The sequence below is a fragment of the Micropterus dolomieu genome, linkage group LG03, assembly GCF_021292245.1.
Source record: "Micropterus dolomieu isolate WLL.071019.BEF.003 ecotype Adirondacks linkage group LG03, ASM2129224v1, whole genome shotgun sequence".
Taxonomy (NCBI): Eukaryota; Metazoa; Chordata; class Actinopteri; order Centrarchiformes; family Centrarchidae; genus Micropterus; species Micropterus dolomieu.
The window spans coordinates 14030786-14050102 of NC_060152.1; the positions used below are offsets into that span (position 1 = coordinate 14030786).

Sequence of the window (19317 nt, forward strand, 5' to 3'; positions counted from 1 at the left end):
CTACTATAGCACTTTGAGATTTCGTTGAAATGTAAAGTGCATTATAAATAAAATTTATTATTAATTTATTATAGCTTACCACTAGTATAATATTAATTCCAGTAACAGCAGTTTCATTATGGTACGTTCTTCTCATTCATTAAATGCTTGTGCAATAAAGATTGTCTACATTGAGATGTAGTTGGTGGCATGTGACACAAGCCGAATCCCGGACATTTGGGGCGAATTAGAAATCCCGGCCGGACGCATTTTTTAGGTCCCAAAAAGACTACATGTCCGGGAAGAAGAGGACGTAGGCTATGGTCACCCTATAGTAAGTAATATTGCTATGTCTTGTGTTGTCGCACTTTAGATGCGTTAGCAAAGTTGGCAGCTTGCTAGTTTTTCATCATAATGTAATCATAACAAATGCACGTGTACAGCTGTCCTTATTTAGACAGCAGTGATTTACACTCCAAATTGCACACAAAAAAAGACATCTTACATAATGTTGATTTAAACTCAGATTTAAGGTGAGCACAGAGAAACATTCCCCCTTCAGCAGATGAATGTGAAAACAGACTTCTAGTGTAAATTGCTGGAAGTACATCATTCTACACAGTGAAGCTCAAATAAGCGAACTAACAAGAACTTTAATTTTAAAAACTTTAAAAAACACATTTTTAAGTGGAGGGGGACTTTAAGTTAAATTTTCAATGCAACCAATACGCTTAAAATGGAGTATTTGTAAAGGGTGGTTTTGTTACTTTTACCTAAACCTGCAAAAACTGCCACTTGAGGGCAACGGAAGCAAGTTGTGAACACAACATTGACATATCGTAGCCTAATCTTGATTTGGGAAACCAGTTACCATAGAGTTGCTTACCATCCAGCAGTTTCAGAGCAACATTATCATTCATTCGGAGTCATGTTTCTGGTCACCTGATGAATGTAAGTCCAATTGTCACTCTTCTTTTAGCTCTGTTTTTGGTCTCTACCAACTCCTGAGGGAAATATCTGGCTGTTTAGTTGCTAAATGCTCCAATATGTTCACTAGCTGGTTTGAGCTGACCAGATACTGTAGATTGGGTTTTTTAGAGCTTGCTGTGGCTGAAAACAACACTAGTCTTAAAACCAAAACAATGAGCTGAAAGTCACTATAAAGCTGTAAATCTGAGAAGAGCTGCAAATTTAGGGGATAATTCTCTGTAGGTTTGTTTGAATACAAATACTCTTGAGGGATACAACATATGCTCAATCTGAACTTCAAAAGGGACTGAAGTGCCCGCTCATCTTTCTTAGCAAAAAAGAAACAAAAGACAGCAGTCTGTGAATATGTCTGTTATTGTTTTTTTATAAACTTCGTGCAATACAGTGTTTAAGTTTATCACACATTTAGATAAACCATAATCATTTGTCTAGATATATCTATTCTCAACTACATACTAATCATATTGCCCACATAAATGCTATCTGTGCGCCGTTTTATCACATTATTCTTTTTCTCAAATGAAATCAAAGAAATGAAAATGTATAGAATCTGGAAGCGTCTGGTTGTTTTGTTTTGTTTCTTCGTTATATCATGTAGCGGTGTGTCCATGGTTTCAACCCGGATCTGCAGTCACTCGGGAAGTTTAGAAGAGAGAGTTGGGGAGGGGGGGTTACATGTGTTTACATTCTCATCAACATAAACAGATCAGGTCAGAGTTCAGACTCTGCACAGGGGAAGCACAGTGAAAAGAATCTTTGGGGAGGTTAAGATGTTGTCTCTGTGGTGAATCTGTTATTGGTCTTGTGATAAAGAAGGGGAACGCTGATCATGTGACCAAATACAGACGGGAATGCGGGGGGGGGGGGCAAGTATGGCTGCGCAAGGTTGAAATCACCCAACAAGAGTCCAGGGAGAGCACCGGGAACAAACACTTCAGCCAAACCTGCCCAAAATGCATACCCAGTTTGAACAGTGGTCCCGAAAAACATATCTATAGACTTTACAAATATATGTATGCTATGCGTAATTTACAATGTACATGTATCTTTTCAAAAGTTTTTCTCTATAGTGTTTTTTTAACCCTCTCAACCCACATATACACATTGTATTTTTTTGCCACTGAAAATGATGAGTTGCATGTCTCACTTTGGGACTCTTCATAGAAAAAAATGATTAGGTTTTTTGTTTTTCTGCTCAGGCAGTAACCTTTACCTGAATCTGTACAAATGTATTATTCTATGTCTCTTTTTTCTGCTTCCTCCAATCAGAGGTTTCTGTTAATGCCCAAGAACAAACATCTTCAACACGACTATAGCTACAAGTACTACTGTTAACACTGATTAGAATGGAAATAAGACTAACAGAGGCCCATAGAAAACTCAGATTCATAGTAACAATGAAGTTGGACAGTTGTCTCAGTCACTCACATTATTGTTGCATTTCTTTCAGTATCAATATTGGAAGACAATTTACAGTATTCAAATCTGACTTGTTGACATGTTATAAATGAAAATTATATAATATGGTGGGTAAAAAAAACAAAACTAATACAGGCCCTCATTCTCCCACATATTGTGCACACTCATGCTTGACACTTTGACACAGTCACAGCTCACTGACAGTCCCAGTGGCTCTGTATGGAAGAAATTCACAGTAAAAGTCGTTGAGATCTAACATTATAAAATAAAATTTTCATTCCAAACTATAGTGTTTGCAAATACAGCTAGCCTGTAATAACGCTAAGAATAATCACAACAACAATTTTACAATAATAATGATCTGGTTAAATTAGCAGTAATATTGCACAAAAAAAATATGTGAAACATTTTCCTAATAGCCCAAGGTTAATTGCGTTTTGATCATTAACAAAATAAATTATTTCTAGCACATTAAAATATCAAAATAGTTTTATTGTGAAAGTCCATTGTTGTTGTTATTATCACTCTGTTATTACTCATCTTATTTTTGTTCTCAGTGAGATTGAATAGACTAAGTAACAGTGAACATGGAGGGAGAGATATAGCATTTCATCTGTCTGACTGTCTTCCTATGTATTTCCTGTTGAGCCACACAAACACAGAGCTCCTCCCTGTCTTCCCTCTTTTATCACTACCCATCCTCATTCTCCTCCTCCCTTCTTGCCTCCCCCTCTCGAACCCTCTCTCTACACAGGCGTTGTCTTCCGATTGAGGGTGTTAGAGTTGCTCTCCCTGTCTCCCTTCAGCCTGTCCAGAGTGCCCATCCCTCGCTCCCTGTCCACCGTGGACGAGGTGAAGGGTGGAGGGCCGGAGCCCACTGAGTTGGGCATTTGCGCGTTGGAGTTGGAAGAATTGGAAGGGTTGTGGGACTTAAGCGAGGGAAGTGTACCACTCATCATCACCCCCCCTCCACCTCCACCTCCATCCTTTGGGAAGCAGTTGTGGAGCTGGTATAGCGTGGCCCTGTCCACCGTTCCATACATGGGCGGCAAACCCCCCAGCTTGGGGTCTCGGGACAACGTGTAGAGGGAGATGTCACCTCCAGCCAGGGCTGTGTGGGAGCGAGAGTGGGGGTTTGGTAAAGTGGACACTGAGATGGGGCCCTGGGAAAGCAGCGCTGAGGGGGGCAATCCGAAGTTCTTGCCCCCACCTCCCCCTACAGGTGAGGGATCTCGGGAGCGGGAGGGGTCGGTGGAGCGGGATGAGGAGCGGGAGCGGCGGCGGAAGCGGTAGCTGGGCAAGCGGAGCATGGCGTGCGTGGTGCTCTTAAAAATGTCGGTGCGCGAGCGGCAGCGCAGCTCCTTGTTCTTCTCGATGTAGATGTTGACAGCCAGCACCCCCACCATCTCGGCCATGATGAAAGACAGGCCTCCAAAGTAAAAGGACCAACCGTAGGAGTACTGCCACTTCTTATCCTCGTCCTTCTTAGGAGAGATGTCCCCCAATGCAGCTGAGATGTACACGATCACACCAATAATGTTGCTCAGACCTGAGAGAGCACAGAAATCCGGTATTTACAAAAGAGCTAAATAAACTCAGACAGACCAACTTACAGTACTAATAAACGCATTTGTTTGACATGATGATTTGTGACATTGTCTATGAAGAAAATTGGCAAGATGAGGGCTGAATGTAAAATCTTCTATTAAACTGACATTAGAGTCTACACACAACACTCCCAAACAACGCATAAAAACTGTTAGAGCAAGTAATATTCTCCAGACCAGCACTCACACATGCAGACAAGTTACCTGCAGCCACAAAGAGAATTCCGGCCCCCAGGATAATGTTCCTTTTGCTCTTATAGAAACGACTAGCAGCGATGCAAACCCCTCCCATCAGCAGCAGGATGGCACTGAGGATCGGGAAGATGTTGGACGCCCTGACTACGCCTGAACAGAGGAGAGAATAATGGTCAAAAGCACAAATTAGAAAGGTGCAGGATTATAAATATGTGTGAAATTACATGGGATTTCTGTGACAATATCAGAATTATTTTAAAGTCAAGTCCAGTTTATGAGACTATTTATGAAGGTAATTTTTAATAAATAGCCAATCAGTGTATTTACATCCTGTAATTACCTCTCTAAATAGTAGTTTTCATTGTTAGTCCGCCATTCCCAAGCTGGATTCAAATTGGCACAAGGGATTTACAGGAAATGCATGTAACCTAGTGTTGTTTTGAATTTTACCTCATTGATATCAGCCTCATTGTTAACTGCAGGCTGTCCTACAGGCTTAACAGAGCTGCATTGAGTTACTGATAATGTAAACTGAACTTTTGGATGATAGAAGTCATAGGAAATGCAATATATTTTTGTTGCTGTTGATTCATAAATTTCATTAAAATGGGTCTACAAAACAAGACAACAGCCTTTTCCCTCCCAAACCCTGTTGCTCTCCTTTCTCTATGGGCAGCACCGTGGCCTCACAGAAAGAAGGTCCTGGGTCCAGACTTTGGTCACCCCAGGCCTTTCTGTGTGGAGTTTGCATGTTCTTCACGTGTTTCCGTGGGTTTTCCAAAGGCACTCCGGTTTACTCTCACAATCAAAGAAATGCGTGCTAGAACCAAACCAACCCCCTTCATCCCTACCATCTTAAACTCTCATTCCTTCAGCCCTCCCCACTAGGCCTCTCCATCCTATCCTTCCTGAACCTTCTCGCTAACCAAATAAACTACCAATTACATTAGTTACTGTTGCTAATTGTTGGAATTTTATCTCTGCGCTGCCACTGTCTATTATTTCACTCCCTAGAGAAATATTGTCTTAATTTTTGAAAAAGCGATCTCAGAAAGAAGCAGACAGTTTTGCAGTTGCATTGTGCATTTGAAGGTTGATATCAGGCTGTCAAATTGACGTGAAAAAAATAAAGACAGAAGCTAAAGCTAAAGTCTTACCGATCACAGTGTAAAAGTGAACCACCGCATTACCTGCCTAATGAGAAAGATGACAACGATAAGTATCAACACTGTTCCTACAGCTGGGTAGGTCTCTTTTTACTATTACAATCATTAAAAAGCAGAGCAGTTGGGCTTTATAACTTTACATTCACCAAATCACCCAGGAATAAAAGGATTACAACTTTAGGAAAACTGTTGCTGTACTCCAGGTGAAGTAAAACAGCCAACAAACACAATACAATACTAATACTTGAACAAATAGGACGCAGAAAAATTGTCACAAAGAGAATAAAATTGCTTAAAGCTCCTCAAATTAAAATACACAGATAATACTTTGTGAGGATATTAATTACTCAGTTCAAGACGATTGAATCAAACCCTGCCCATGTGGCCTTCAATGCTTTCAGGAGGTCTGCCAACCATGCACACACACACACACACACACACACACACACACACACACGCACACACACACGCACACACATTAACACTCCTCTCTCATCTAGGACAACAAGGCCACAGGAGACGAAATGCCACCTAAATGCCAGCAAAATGCCTCTGCAACATTGTAAACAGAACACAAGCTTTTCTCTATGTATGCACGGGCACACATGTAGCAAATCATAGAGCAGATATCACTGCAGGGCACTGAGTACAAACTAGGGCACCCCATTTCGCCTGATTTTCTGTGCACATTGTCACATGTTTATTTCTTGCAGAGATAATCTTCTGAGGAATGAGCAGTAGAAACACCCAGTTTTAAAAATAATGGAAGGTAATGTTACATTATTTTATTCATCACTGGGCTTCTCTCTCATTGCTAGCAATGCTGGTAGTGACTTACGTAGGACGTACTCTGCCCCGTCATGGTCAAAGTCTGCATCTTCTGGGAAGTGGTTGATCTGAGAACACACTCCTCGCTTTACTCCTGAGATATGAGAGAAGAAAGAGGGGTGACCAGACAACAAAAGACAGGAACTCATATGTGTAGCCTTAACAAAAGAGAACAGCAAATATCCTCCTGGGGGACAAACTGACACCTGAACACAGTCGTATCTTTGTTAGAAAATCTCTTTTTTTGAATCCAAGCGTACTGTACGTGCCAAATGATAAACGTCAACATACTGACAAGAACATCACAAAAGTTAATGGTTCTTCTAAATGCACACACGCATAAATACATACAAGTATGCAGACACACAGGCAGACAGATAACTACCCGCCGGGGTCTTGCATGTAGACAAACAGACGAACGGAGGGATGGACGCACGATGATGACAGCACACCACTGTTGCTGATGGGTGGATTGTGAGAAAGATGGATGGAAGTGATGGAATGAAGAAACACAGATGGAGGGAGAGACGTCTGTAAAGAAATGGAGGTACAAAGGGACCGGACATCAGTTGAGCCACACGTATGAGTGTTACCATCCTGAGACACAGGCTCAACAGACTTCAGGTGCCGTTCATACATTCAAGGCTCTCCAGTTTCTAAAAGCACATGATCGCTGGAGGACTGATCACTGATTCCCTGAATGACTTGCTGCACCTGAAACATTGCACGTCTACCTACTCATAATTACAGGAAATACAAAAATCTACTAAGTGGCCTTATTAGCTGGCTTCTTCATGTGCCATATCAGTGAAGGGGTACTTCTGCAGTGGGTATGTCGGAAGACATTGAGTAAAATAAGAAATCCACTGTGTGAATAAGGGTGGCAATTTGCATTACACTATTTACTCGTGCAATATTAATTTTTGCTGTTGGACACTGCAGTGATAGTCTATAATAATCTATTGATTATTTAGCTCTTATTTTATTTTTATTATTGATACATTTTGGGTTGTCACCAAAGTAATCTCATTGTGCTACACAGTGAAAATAAAGTGCTTGAATCTTGAATCTTGAAAAGTAGTTAGCAAGCCAGCAAAGATATAAAAACTGTTAGCTACAAGTAATGGGGAAATGCTTTAATTAAATAGTTAAAAGCAATGGATAAAAACATTGAATGAAATATAAATAGATACATAGTTGAACAGAAAGGTAAAACTCATGAACAAAAATTTGTTTCCACTTTTATATAGCAAATTGTATTAAATAACAGGTGTCAGTGACGGGGTACTTGATTGCAGCTGTCAGAACTGTGGAGGTAGGTTTGACAAAAAAGGTTGGGAACCACTGTGCTATATGACCAAACCATCCTACAAATAAAACAAAGTTATCATGACAGGTAATTCACGACATCCCCACCTTCAGTAAACCTGCAGGAGAGCTAGAGAGGAAGACAGGACACATCTCTATCCTCAGCATAATGTGCCACCCACGGGCATAAATCTTTTAGCGCTTGCATGTCCTGCATTTCCACTTCAGCTACACCTCACTGCATCACTGCTCGACTACTGAGGATCTATCTTGGCTGAATACTCCACAAACATCAAGGATACTTGACCTCTAAGCCATGCCAAGACACTGTCAGCTTTACTGCAGCACAATGTGAGAGAAGACTGAGAGACGACTGACAGAGAATAATCTACAAGGAGGGGAAGAAGTAGAGAAACCAGTGAAAGATTAAATATCATGTTTAGGGGAGTGAGACAGAGGGATAGCAAGTAGAGAAACTGAAAGAGTGAGGTAACGGAGGGAGTGGGTGGGGGTGCACTGCAGCAGTGCTGCAAGGGCTAGAGCTTATCTCTAATTGGCTGCTTTGCTATCAGGAAGCTTAGAGATGAGGACAAATTAGCTTTGTACAATGACCAAGCCCAGGATGGGCCCAGGGATGCTTTATAAGGAGAGCCAAGAGGTTTTCCTGGAGTCAGAAGTCTGTATGTGAGCAAAGGCATAGATCGCTAACTCACACCACCCCTTTGGCTGTAGCTGTTTCACTATTAACTCCATCCTAGCTTTTACTGTTGTGCCAGTGTCAGCCAGTGTAATGTATAATGAATTAGCAGCTTGTGTTGCAGTGACAAAGTTAAGATTGACGGATGGTTGCCAGTTTCTGTAGCTTCCGCCACTTGGAGTGATGGGTTTCGGGGTGAACATGGGCCTTTTGTTTCAAAGCGCTTGAATTAAATTACTGCAGCCTGAATCAAACACAATGATTAATGGAATAATTTGAGTGAGGGTTACGCGTCAGTATCATATAATTATACTGCAATTATGTAAAACTCTTTTCTTGTCACTATAGCAAAAGCTTACAAATATGAATGGGACATGTATATGTTGATTGCTAATAATGATTACTGATATTACAGCAGTGCTGCAGCTTTCTAAGCAAAGTGTCCTAGAGTCAAGTGAAATGCCGACTTTGCTGAATTTCAGTGTTTGTGTTGTTTACACCGATGCAGAGTAAACACAGCCAATAAAAAGAAAGAATAACACATATGGTGACTGACGGAGCATATGTTTCCACTTAAAAGCTTTGACATAGCCAAGAGATACAAGTTTTCATTCCACAGTAATTAATTCAGTTCAGTTGGATTCATCACTAGCTCCAGTGTCCAGTGCCACCCACTTGATTTTGCTAAGCGTTAAATAGTAGAATCACAGCAGAAGCAAAAAGACAAGAGTTTATGATCACAACAAAGTATAAATAGGCTACAGAAATCTTTACATTAATGTGTGCTCAACCTGAATTATTCTGCTGGGAAAATGGACAAATATTAACCTCTTACCTGAAATTAAGACTATAAAGTACACTTAAAAAGAACTGTTTAACATTTTGGGAAATATGAATTCACTTTCTTGCTTTCTTCTCTTGATAGAAGAGAAGATTGATACTGCTCCCATATATATTGTAAATATGAAGCTACATGTAGCAGCCAGTTAGCTTATCTTAGCAAGACTGGAAACAGTCAGTTAGCCTTAGACTATTTAGGATTTTAAACCCTGTAAATTCACTAATTGTTTTTTTAATCTTCTGTTTTATGCAGATTAAGAGGCAGGCTAACTGTTCCCTCCTGTTTCAAATCTTTATGCTAAGATAAACTAACTGGTTACTGGCTTTAGCTTCATATTAATGGTATCAATCTTCTCATTTAACACTCAGCAACAAAGCCAAAAAGTGCATTTCCCAAAATGTCAAACTATTTCTTCAATCTTCAACTGACCTAGCTTTATTTTTTCCTCGGGTCCTTACGAGTCCTGATAAACAAGAGTTTAGTCTGACTGGAGAACATTACATGCTTAATGGCTAGAAAGTAAGTTGCGCCATATATCAGCTTTCCCTGCACCCTTTTTTACTGAAGTCAGCAGCCTCAGCCAAAGCAAACTTGTTCCCGCATGCAGCCCCTTCCATTCAAATCCCACCCATAGACCCTAAATGTCTCCCACAACTTTACCTTCCAGGCAGCATATCCTCCACAGTCCAGAATGGGTGAGCGCTCCAGGGTCCTTCTTGTCCTTATTATGGGGGTCATCCTGGGTGACATTAGCTGTACTGTTGCAGATGAGGGCACGGGAGTACAGCCAGTAGTCCGTCCCTATTGCCACCGTCATCAGGCCGAAGGCAGCAAATGCCCCCACGGTGGTGAGAAGGATCTGGATCCCCTTCTCACACACCATGCCTTCAGAGAGAAAAGATAGGAGGAGGTGGAAAGGAGGGAGAAGAGGAAAAGGACGGACATTATGAGTGAGAGAAAAACAAGTATTTAGACTAGACTAGAATGACCCAGCAGAAGTGAGTTTACAATCATACACAATGTGCAGTTTATTGAAAAAGACAGAAAACGCTCAGGTGAGATGATGCGGGGCAAGAGGAGGTGAGGGGCACCGGTGAGAGGCAGAGAGGGAGGTGATGAGAAAAGACGAGAACGAGGAGGAGGTGGATGTGGGAGGTGGATAAGTGGTTGTATTATGTGTCCTTGGAGGAGAGTTGGATGACTCTGCTGACTTCGCTTAACAAGAAACAATTGATGTGAGACACAACAGATCACACCCTCCCAATCGCAGTGTTTTTCCATATTCATGACCCTGATTCCGTTCTCCCCCTCAGAATCAGCAGGCATGAGATGAATACACAAACACACATACACACACACATACACACATAGCAGATCTAACATGAGATCACCTTGTATCTGTTTGGATCTTTATTAGAAAGTCAGTGTGGGTGCATCTTTTACAAACGTGCATATATGCTCTCACAAAATAGCACCAGGTACACATACATTGATGAGTGAGATGCAGTGAAGTTGCCTCAGTGGACTGTTGTTGCTACTGTAGATCTCAACGACTTAAGACTTACCTGACGGCGAGTTTCTATCCTTCGACTCAATTTTGAAATCTTTCTTTTCCTCGTCAGTGAAGAACGTGCTGTCCCCTCAATCCGGACAGCATCCATCGACTGTTTTCACCTGCTCCCCTCTCTCCTTCTTGCGCTTGTTTTTTCTCTTTTGCCTCTTTCTCTTGCTCTCTCTGTCTTTCTTGCTCACTGAAGGGCTGTTGCTGGTGGAGGTTGTGACTTGGACAGTTGTCCCGCTCTCCGTCCCTCCTCTGTTAGCAGAAAACTTGCATCATGGTCACTGCTCTGCTGCTGCACATAAAATAAAGCAAAAGAGAGGGGAATTTAGCATTTTATTAGTTAACTTAGTAGTATCAGGCCATGAATTTACAGATGAAAAGTGACAAAATAATAATGCCAAAAAAATTAAAACATTATGTTCAATATTTTATTATACTATGTTATATTCCAAAGAGTTCAAACAGTATGGCTTGATCTTGTGATTATTTTATTCCGTATTGTCTTCAGATTTTATTTAGTGCTGATTTGTCAAGTTTATCCTCATCATTTATTTGCAGTATTGTAAGCTTTAGAGCTGAAACAATTAGTCAGTTAATCAATTAGTCGATTGGCAAGAAATTACTCAGCAACTTAGTTGATTAATTGTTAAATAGATTTTTCAATACCAAATACCAAACATTATCTAGTTCTAGCATCTCAGTTGTTGAGATGTGCTGTTTTTTTCTTTGTCTTATGTGATAGTACATTGAAATCTATCAAAATCAAAATTTTGGTTTATTGGTCTAATTTGGCAAACAGTTCAAAACCTCAAGATCAATTTCAATAACAAAATGGACAGATTGCCATGAAATGTTGGTCTTCAGATGCTCAATGACTGACTTTTTCTCATTATCTTGACATTTTGGGATTTCATAAAAAGAATATCTCAGCCACTATTGGAAGGATCACCATTAAAATTTGCTGTATGTCCCCCTCAGGATAAATTACAATCACTTTTCAGATCAAAATTAGGGCCTATACTTTGTCTTAACCCTATACCTGTAAAACTAATGACATTCCCATCAGCCTTGGCTGGACATCGTGTTCTTTGCTAATTAGAAAATGTTAAAATGCTAACACGCTAAACTAAGGTGATTAACATGGTAAACTATATACCTTCTTATAATGTTAGCATTTTCATTGTGAGCATGTCAGCGTGCTGATATTAGCATTTAGCTGAAAGCAGTGATGTGCATAACATGATATGACTGTAGACTCTCAGTATTGTTGCTTAAAAAATGACTTAAATGTTTGATCCATTATGAAAATAGTTGCAGATTCGTTTACTGTCTGACGGATGAAACTAAACAGCACTACAGTCTATACTACATATGCTTAATTAAGATGTTGTAGAACCATATTGGAACTGTGTTAATACAGGTTAATTATAGAAGTGACAGTATTACAGGCTAAAGACTGAATGACTCCAGAGCACGTTGTACTGCATCTAGTCTGAATAAGAGGAGCAAGAGGGGGAGGCAGAGAGGACCAACCCGACATTGTTACCATAGCAACATTGAATTCCAAAGTCTGGATCAGCATAGAGCTGGGGGGGGGGGGGCAGGCAAGAGATAGAGGGAGAAAGAGGCAGAGAGGGCAAAACAGAGAGAGAACAGAGATGGGAAAGAAAGAGGCAGAAATGAGGGGGAATATTTCAAATCACTAGCATGAGTGTTGACTCTGAAACCCAGACAGACCGACCAGTGCGCTAACGCTCTATCAATAGATTTATGTGTGACCACAGCAACACAGATGCTCCCAGACACACACACACACATACACGCACACAAACGTGCACTTATAAACACACATGAATAACAGCAACGCGGCATTAGGTAGAGAATGAGAAGTATCCCCTCTGTCGGTGTCTTTTTCTTGGTGAATTAGGAATAAATATGAGGGATATGATAAAGCAGCACACATTATTCAACAAACATTATTTAGCAGACATAATGCAGTGCAGTCAAGTCTGTTAATATTTGATGATGCAATATGGCACCGTGATCAAAATAGGTTACATCCTGTTTGCATTGTGAGACCCAAAACAGAGCTGCCTCAGAGACAGAAGGAGGGATGGAAGGAGAGACGGTGTGTTGTGTGTGTGTGTGTGTGTGTTTTATGTGTGTACACATTTCCTCTCCAGTGCATCTGAGGATGGGTCTAGTCCAATCTTATTGAATCCCAGTAATGTTCCCCTCAGCTTCCCTCAGTTAGACAGTTAGCCTCGTATCTCTGCGTTCAGGGTCCTTATTATGTAAACTGTCAAGTGACACCACCACTGTGTGGCTTATTTATACATTGTGGGTTCATATGTGCAAGCAACCAAGTGAGTGTGTGTGTGTGTGTGTGTGTGTGTGTAGTATGACCTTCCAACCCTATCAACACAGTGCCTCTCCCTGAGGAAAATGCATGTCCAGAAGTGAATACACTATATTCAAGGCCTACAAACACTGCATCTAATGTGTGTGTGTGTGTGTGTGTATGTGTGTGTGTGTACTCCAGTATTTAATGAATGACCTTAACAATAACCTACTGTTAATCCCCTTAGCAAAAACCTCCCCTGTGTAGGAGATCATAATTGTCACTTAATTATCTGTAATTTCTATTTTCCACCAATAATTAAGGAAGATGGGGATAAGAGGAATGACAGCGTGAAAGACAAGAGGGCAAGGGGGGTTGTTGGGAAGTGGGAAAGGGTATTGTAATTTTTCTTTTAGCTGAGAGCAGTGTAGTCTGGCTTTTCTGGGAGAGCAGGAGATAGCCGTTTAGTCTCTGTATCAGCATTTTATTAAAGTGAACATTGGCACCAGTAAAAGATGCTTTAAGATATTGAGGTTTAAATTGGGTCCACTATTAAACAAGTTGGTTGATCATGGACCCAACAAGTGTTAGAGTGTTGCTAAAGTGAGTCAAGAGTGCACATTAAACAACACATTAAAAACATTAAAGGGGAACTCCACAGATTTAACACATCAAAGTCTGTTTACAGGTCGGATAACTTGCACATGTGATGTAAAGTGATGTCACTTGAGTCAGCGTCTAGCGGCTCAAGGCTTCATAAGCTGCTACTAGCATAACACACCCGAATCGCCAACCGAGCTGTTGCGGGATAAGTTGCTTTGTGATAATAATGTAGGTAGGTAATGTAGGCACCAGGTTTTGACATGGAAAAACAATGCATGGAATCAAAAAAGATGATATCTCTGGATCTGCTGCATCGATCAATCAATCATCAATGTAGACCCTTTTTTAAAAACTGTACATTGTGAGTCTGACAATGTTATAATCGTGCTATGCTAAACATGTGCAGTACTCTTTGGGGAGGACGTTGCTTTTTACAAAGAAACTTAAGGTTCAGCCTCCCTCACCACTTCAGTAATTTTTGTACAGTCCCAAATGGCAACAGATTTGGCAGGTAATTTTGGATTTAGAATATTTGTAGATTTATAATATAGAATATATAAATACATTTTTGCCTTTTTCTATAATTCTGATATTCCCAGAGCAAACTTACCCTTACAGTGATGTTTTTTACTATGTTTGCACCACTTGTAGGACTCTGGGCCAGCCAGAGGCCAATTAGCTGCAGCACGGTGCAACAAAAGCCAAGAGCTTAGCTTTGGGACCTAGCTACAGGGAACATTATGGGACCAGGCCTTCACTTGTCAGAAAACTTCACATGTAATCAGATCTACCTGCGTGACTCATTCAAAGCATGACAGAATACCTCGTATAAAATATAAGCACACCCAATGAGTTGTGGCTCCAATAATGCAGCCATAAATCACACAGGAGATTAGAATTTTGTAGCAGCTGCTCCATTAGCTATTCATTGCATAAATCAACTACCAAACTGCTTGTTGAATAAATGATGACATCTGTAATACGTTTTTCCACACACATGAAAGGCACTGGTTCTGTGTGGGCATGTGGGAATATCTTCAGTGTAAATACAACACCGATTCTACAGAGAGTCACACTACATTGACCATTGCATATCCAGGAGAGGAAATATAACCGAAAGCAGGACTTTAGTTAGAGTTAGTGAAAATGACATAAGCCAATGTTGATTTCTTGACCAGAGGAAAAAATGCACTAGGCCTACTTATGATGACAGCTCTAAAAATACATGCAGCGTATTCTATTCTGAGTACTTGATGGCAGCAGTCAACATTATGAAAACATGCCTAAATATTCAGAGCAGTGAGTCTTGGTAGCTGAGATGATTTCTCTCCTTAATCATGAGAAAAACCTACACACCTGAGCTTATTGCTGAGATCCCACAGCTGGGGCGCACACACACACACACACACACACACACACACACACACATATATTTACATCTCCACACACTCACATGCATGCCAGCACAGACACACGCGCAGGTGCACAGAAAAAGATCAACACACAAACAAACCATTGGCATGCAAGCATATACGCAGCCTCAAACCCCCACAACTGTCAAAATGATGACAATAAAATCATAAAGTAGGTCATCTTTAAAAGGCATTTCAAAGCATAGCAGAATTGCCATTAAGCCCATGTAAAGAGTCCACCAAGATCCTCAGACTGCATGTGAAGTCTCTGCCTGTCTGAGCAGAAGAGCCCGAGGAGGCAGTGACAGTAACACCTTGGTCTAAGAGGCTCCCAAAATAAAGTGTCTCTGGATGACCTGACGCTCATGAACCCATGAACATATGCTTTAACACACGTGCACGTGCACGTGCAACCATGCACATGCATGAAGACACCCATATTCACAAGTAAAGTACTCTTTGACAGCAGATCTAACTCATGATGGACCTTTAAATTTTAAGTGTGTTGTTAATTTATCATCTTGTCATATAAGTGCAGCAGAGGAGAAATAAACTAACTAGGGAAAGAACTGAATATTTGCAGATATCAAAGCTACTCAAAAAAGACAGTAGTCCTTAATACAGATACAGTACGACTGCAGCTAATGATTATTTTCACTCATGCATAAGAACATTTCATTAAATTCCATCACTATTTAACCAAGGTAGTGACGAGTCCAAGGTAATGTCCTCAAATTGCTTGTTTTATACAACCAACAGTCCAAATTGCAAACATATTTAATTTACAATGATGATAAAACTGAGAAAAACAACATATTTAAGAAGCTGGAACAAGCAAATGTTTAACAGTTTTGCTTAATAAATAACAAAAACTAAAATATTCGGGGAACACTACTGGGCTAAGCTAGCTACCGCTTGGTTCTAGTTTCATATTTCTTGGCCGGCGCAGTCACTTCCTGAAGTCTTGTCTGTAGCTCCCTGTAAAACCAAAACTCCCTGCATATTAGCAGCAACTCAGTCACATAAGATATTGAAATGATAACAATGAAGTTGTCTGAAGATCTTTATTTTTTTATACTGTTTACACAACACACACACACACACACACACATACTGCCTGTTGTAATGAGTAAAGAGGTTTTGGTCACAGGTCCCACATTGCTCCAGTGAGCACGCTTGACTTTCAGACATGCTAACGCTGTGTCTGCTGTATGTTTACATTGCATGCCTCTGCACAGACAGGTTGCCTACCATATATCACGATACGGTTCAATCACAGGCTCAGAGGCTACGCTAACTTGGGCGAAGCACTCAAAAGCACCAAAGCTGTAGGTTAATGATGCATAGGTCACACACATTGTGAGGAAGTCTATTAGCAAGCTGTTGGATGAAAGTCTCTGCTCACTGGAATTATAAGGAAATTAAATAAGTTTACTAAATCAACAAATACAGGATGCCTGTGTTTGATTTGCACTCCTTTAGGTCCAGTAGATTCAAATTTACTTTGCTTAATAAGTATGCAGGAGTTTGTTTTACCGACATTGGTGCAGAGATCAGAAGTTACACCGTTATACGACTGAACAGTGGTATTTTGATCATATTTAAATTGAGGTTTCTGTTCCTCTCATACAATGCTGGGTTTCCTCCATCCGAAGAGATGAAAAAACAGTGTGATGCCTCACTGTAGAAGACCACTGAGAAAATTGCAGCAAAGGCATTGATCCTTTGAATAATAGCTACATGACAGGTGTGATGATCATTGCAGAATTGCTTCTCCTCAGAGAGAGACACAGAGACTGAGAAGGAGATGGTCTGACCTGACCACCTAACCAGCTATGAAATTAGAGAAAAATAGAGAAGCAAAACAAGCGGAAACACTCAAAAGTTACAGACATTGTCCTGGACCACTTGTGCGTTAGATGATTATGATTTGGCCAGCGCTAAAAAAAAACAACTAGAGCCTGTGTGGTCCACGCACCAGTATTGACTGCAATGAGTCACCTTACAGCGTAAACAACAGATCTTAGAGCCAGCTGAGGGGTTTTGAAAGTTATCCAAAATCCACAGAGACAAGCATCACAGCCACACACACATCACACACATAGTACAGACGGTGTTTACCACGTGGGAGGCGGAGGGACCGAGGGCGCGTGACCAACAGACGGTGGGGCCAAACACACCTCAATGAAATATTCACTGATCATTGATGGAGAGGTGAGCAGTCAATCGCAGCAATGATGCAAGAAATTACACTGTCTCATGTTTGGAAAAATGTTTGATGTGTCACAGCACTTAACTTCGCTGTACATGCCCTTTAAGCATTCAGCCTTAAACTTTTGCCATCATGAAAAGACATAGTCATTTTGTAAACTAGAGTAAAAATTATATAAATGATCTCCACATGTTTTATTATGCGTCTCCTGAAGGTACAGAAAGGCAATTAATGAACTGTGGAATTACGGTTCTCATCCACAATTATCTATTTACTAATCATATTTAACTATATTGAAATAAACAAAAACTACTATTTAAGTATCAGTCAACATCCACATCTTGACACCTGAACTGATGATACAAATATGACACGTTCAACTTTATGCCTGCAACTGTGCCCACATCAAACGAGAACTTAGATCTGCATTATAACTATAAAGGAGCAGGTGCTGATGGACACTTGGGCTGCTTAAAAAAAAAAGAAGGGCCAGATCCCCTGCTGAAGAGATGCAGTACCTAAATCAAAAGCTTGGCTCAGAGGGGAAAGGCTTGTGCAACAGTCACCAAAGTGACCATGTTTGGTTATTTCATATCAGCTGGTTATAATCTCTGAGAGAGGCGTACCTGTCATGGGCTGCAGCCCCAGCAGAGACAGTTATAACTCACAACAATGCTTTTTAAGAATGCATGCTAACTCCTGAATGCTGCAGTGCACACTCCTATAGCATTTCCAATTCAAGACATTTCATTACACCTTCAGCCCAGATGTGATGAGCTGTGATGAAAAATGAATGATTGATAGGGTGCCAGATGTTTGGAGCCCTTTACCTCTGGATCTGTCAGAACACAGAGCACTAGGATGGCCAGTGAGAGGAGACAGTGGGCTGAATAGAAAATTAATCTCATAACGCATCAGATAACATGATGTGGCCCAGGTCCAGCCTGAAGCTTGGCCCTGCACTGCGAGGGGTCCAGCAGCAGAAGCTATGCAGACCACTGATTAGACACATGCAAGCTCTGAGCTACGGGTCTGAGAGAGCGTGCAAAGCTCAGGTATAGTGATGCGGACTGCGGTGCATTCATTAATAGAGTAAGCTACACACATCACCCTGCCTGCATAGGCTACACGGTGGAAAATGGACGCCTAGCATCAAGCGGCCGGTACAGAGAAAACTCAGTGGAGTGGGACACAAATCACACATTAAGACACAGAAATACCTCCTGATCGTGGGACAAGTAGCCGGTCATTTCAGCACATACAACAGATAGTTTAACCCCAATACCTACGGTGCGGTTGCAGGGAGAGCTTCAAACGAGCTATTATAAGGGTTTAATTTGCATAATAGACGTTGCAGTCGCTAATTATAGGCCCACGGAAATAGGTGGGAAAATTATCATTCAGTATTTAATCAGAGAGGTGGCAGAAGTCTGAGAATTATTATCATTATTTTTTGCCCTGTAAATTCCGTAGTCTACACTGTCAGTAGTGGGCTAAGTTGCAAGCAACGTGAAACAAATCAATGTGGCGTGTAAATTACACTGGATGAACAGTGATCCATTAAGCTGCGAAGTAAAAAAAATACACAACAGTGACACCGTCCTAATTATAATCATTGAAAGAAGCTTGTAGAGGTCTTACCTGCAGGCTTTTTAAAAATTATTTCAGAGATTCGCAGCGCGTCGCACTCGCAAAGAGAAGGAGATGGAGGGAAAAAAGAAGATAGGGGGTGGACTGTAGATGGGCTAAATAGAGGGTCGATCGAGGCACAAAATAAATAAATAGAAAGGGATGAATTTAGAGTTGATGACAGTAAGAAGCACGCGAGGGAATGGGTTCTCAATTCCTGATAAAATGTAAACCAGCCAGTGATAGAAAAGGGTTGAACATGCATAAAAAAGGGCTATTACAAAACACGTCACTGAACACGGATTTGTCTACAGAGGATGTGGCCGCTGCTTGTGTGTACTCGGAGAGAATGCGTCTCCCCCTCCCCTCCGGTTGGACGAGCGCTCGCCTGCCTGTCTGCTCCTCTATCTTTTTCTCCCACACTGAGCCAGACGCAAGCAACTTGTCGCATCCCACCAAAACTCTCACTGATGTGAATGGTGACGGATAATGTCAGAATCGACACAAGATGAAATCTACTACAGTATGT

General features: G+C 41.0%; 1 protein-coding gene across 3 annotated transcripts; it reads right to left on the reverse strand.

The window, feature by feature from the left end:
- Nucleotides 1–1305: 1305 nt before the first annotated feature.
- Nucleotides 1306–19070, reverse strand: cacng8b (calcium channel, voltage-dependent, gamma subunit 8b). 3 transcript variants are annotated; one of them, XM_046045514.1, is made up of 6 exons: nucleotides 18801–19070; nucleotides 10596–10883; nucleotides 9691–9915; nucleotides 6195–6278; nucleotides 4200–4340; nucleotides 1306–3937 (listed from the first exon to the last, which is right to left on the reverse strand). In XM_046045514.1, exons 3-6 carry the CDS (start codon nucleotides 9911–9913, stop codon nucleotides 3135–3137), a joined length of 1251 nt encoding a protein of 416 aa, XP_045901470.1. In that variant the 5' UTR covers nucleotides 9914–9915; nucleotides 10596–10883; nucleotides 18801–19070; the 3' UTR covers nucleotides 1306–3134. The 3 variants fall into 3 exon arrangements, with proteins under 3 accessions (XP_045901470.1, XP_045901471.1, XP_045901472.1); XM_046045515.1 differs by lacking the exons at nucleotides 10596–10883; nucleotides 18801–19070 and adding an exon at nucleotides 10047–10147; XM_046045516.1 differs by lacking the exons at nucleotides 10596–10883; nucleotides 18801–19070 and adding an exon at nucleotides 6570–6715 and having other exon boundaries at nucleotides 9691–9839.
- Between the last annotated feature and the right edge of the window lie 247 nt (nucleotides 19071–19317).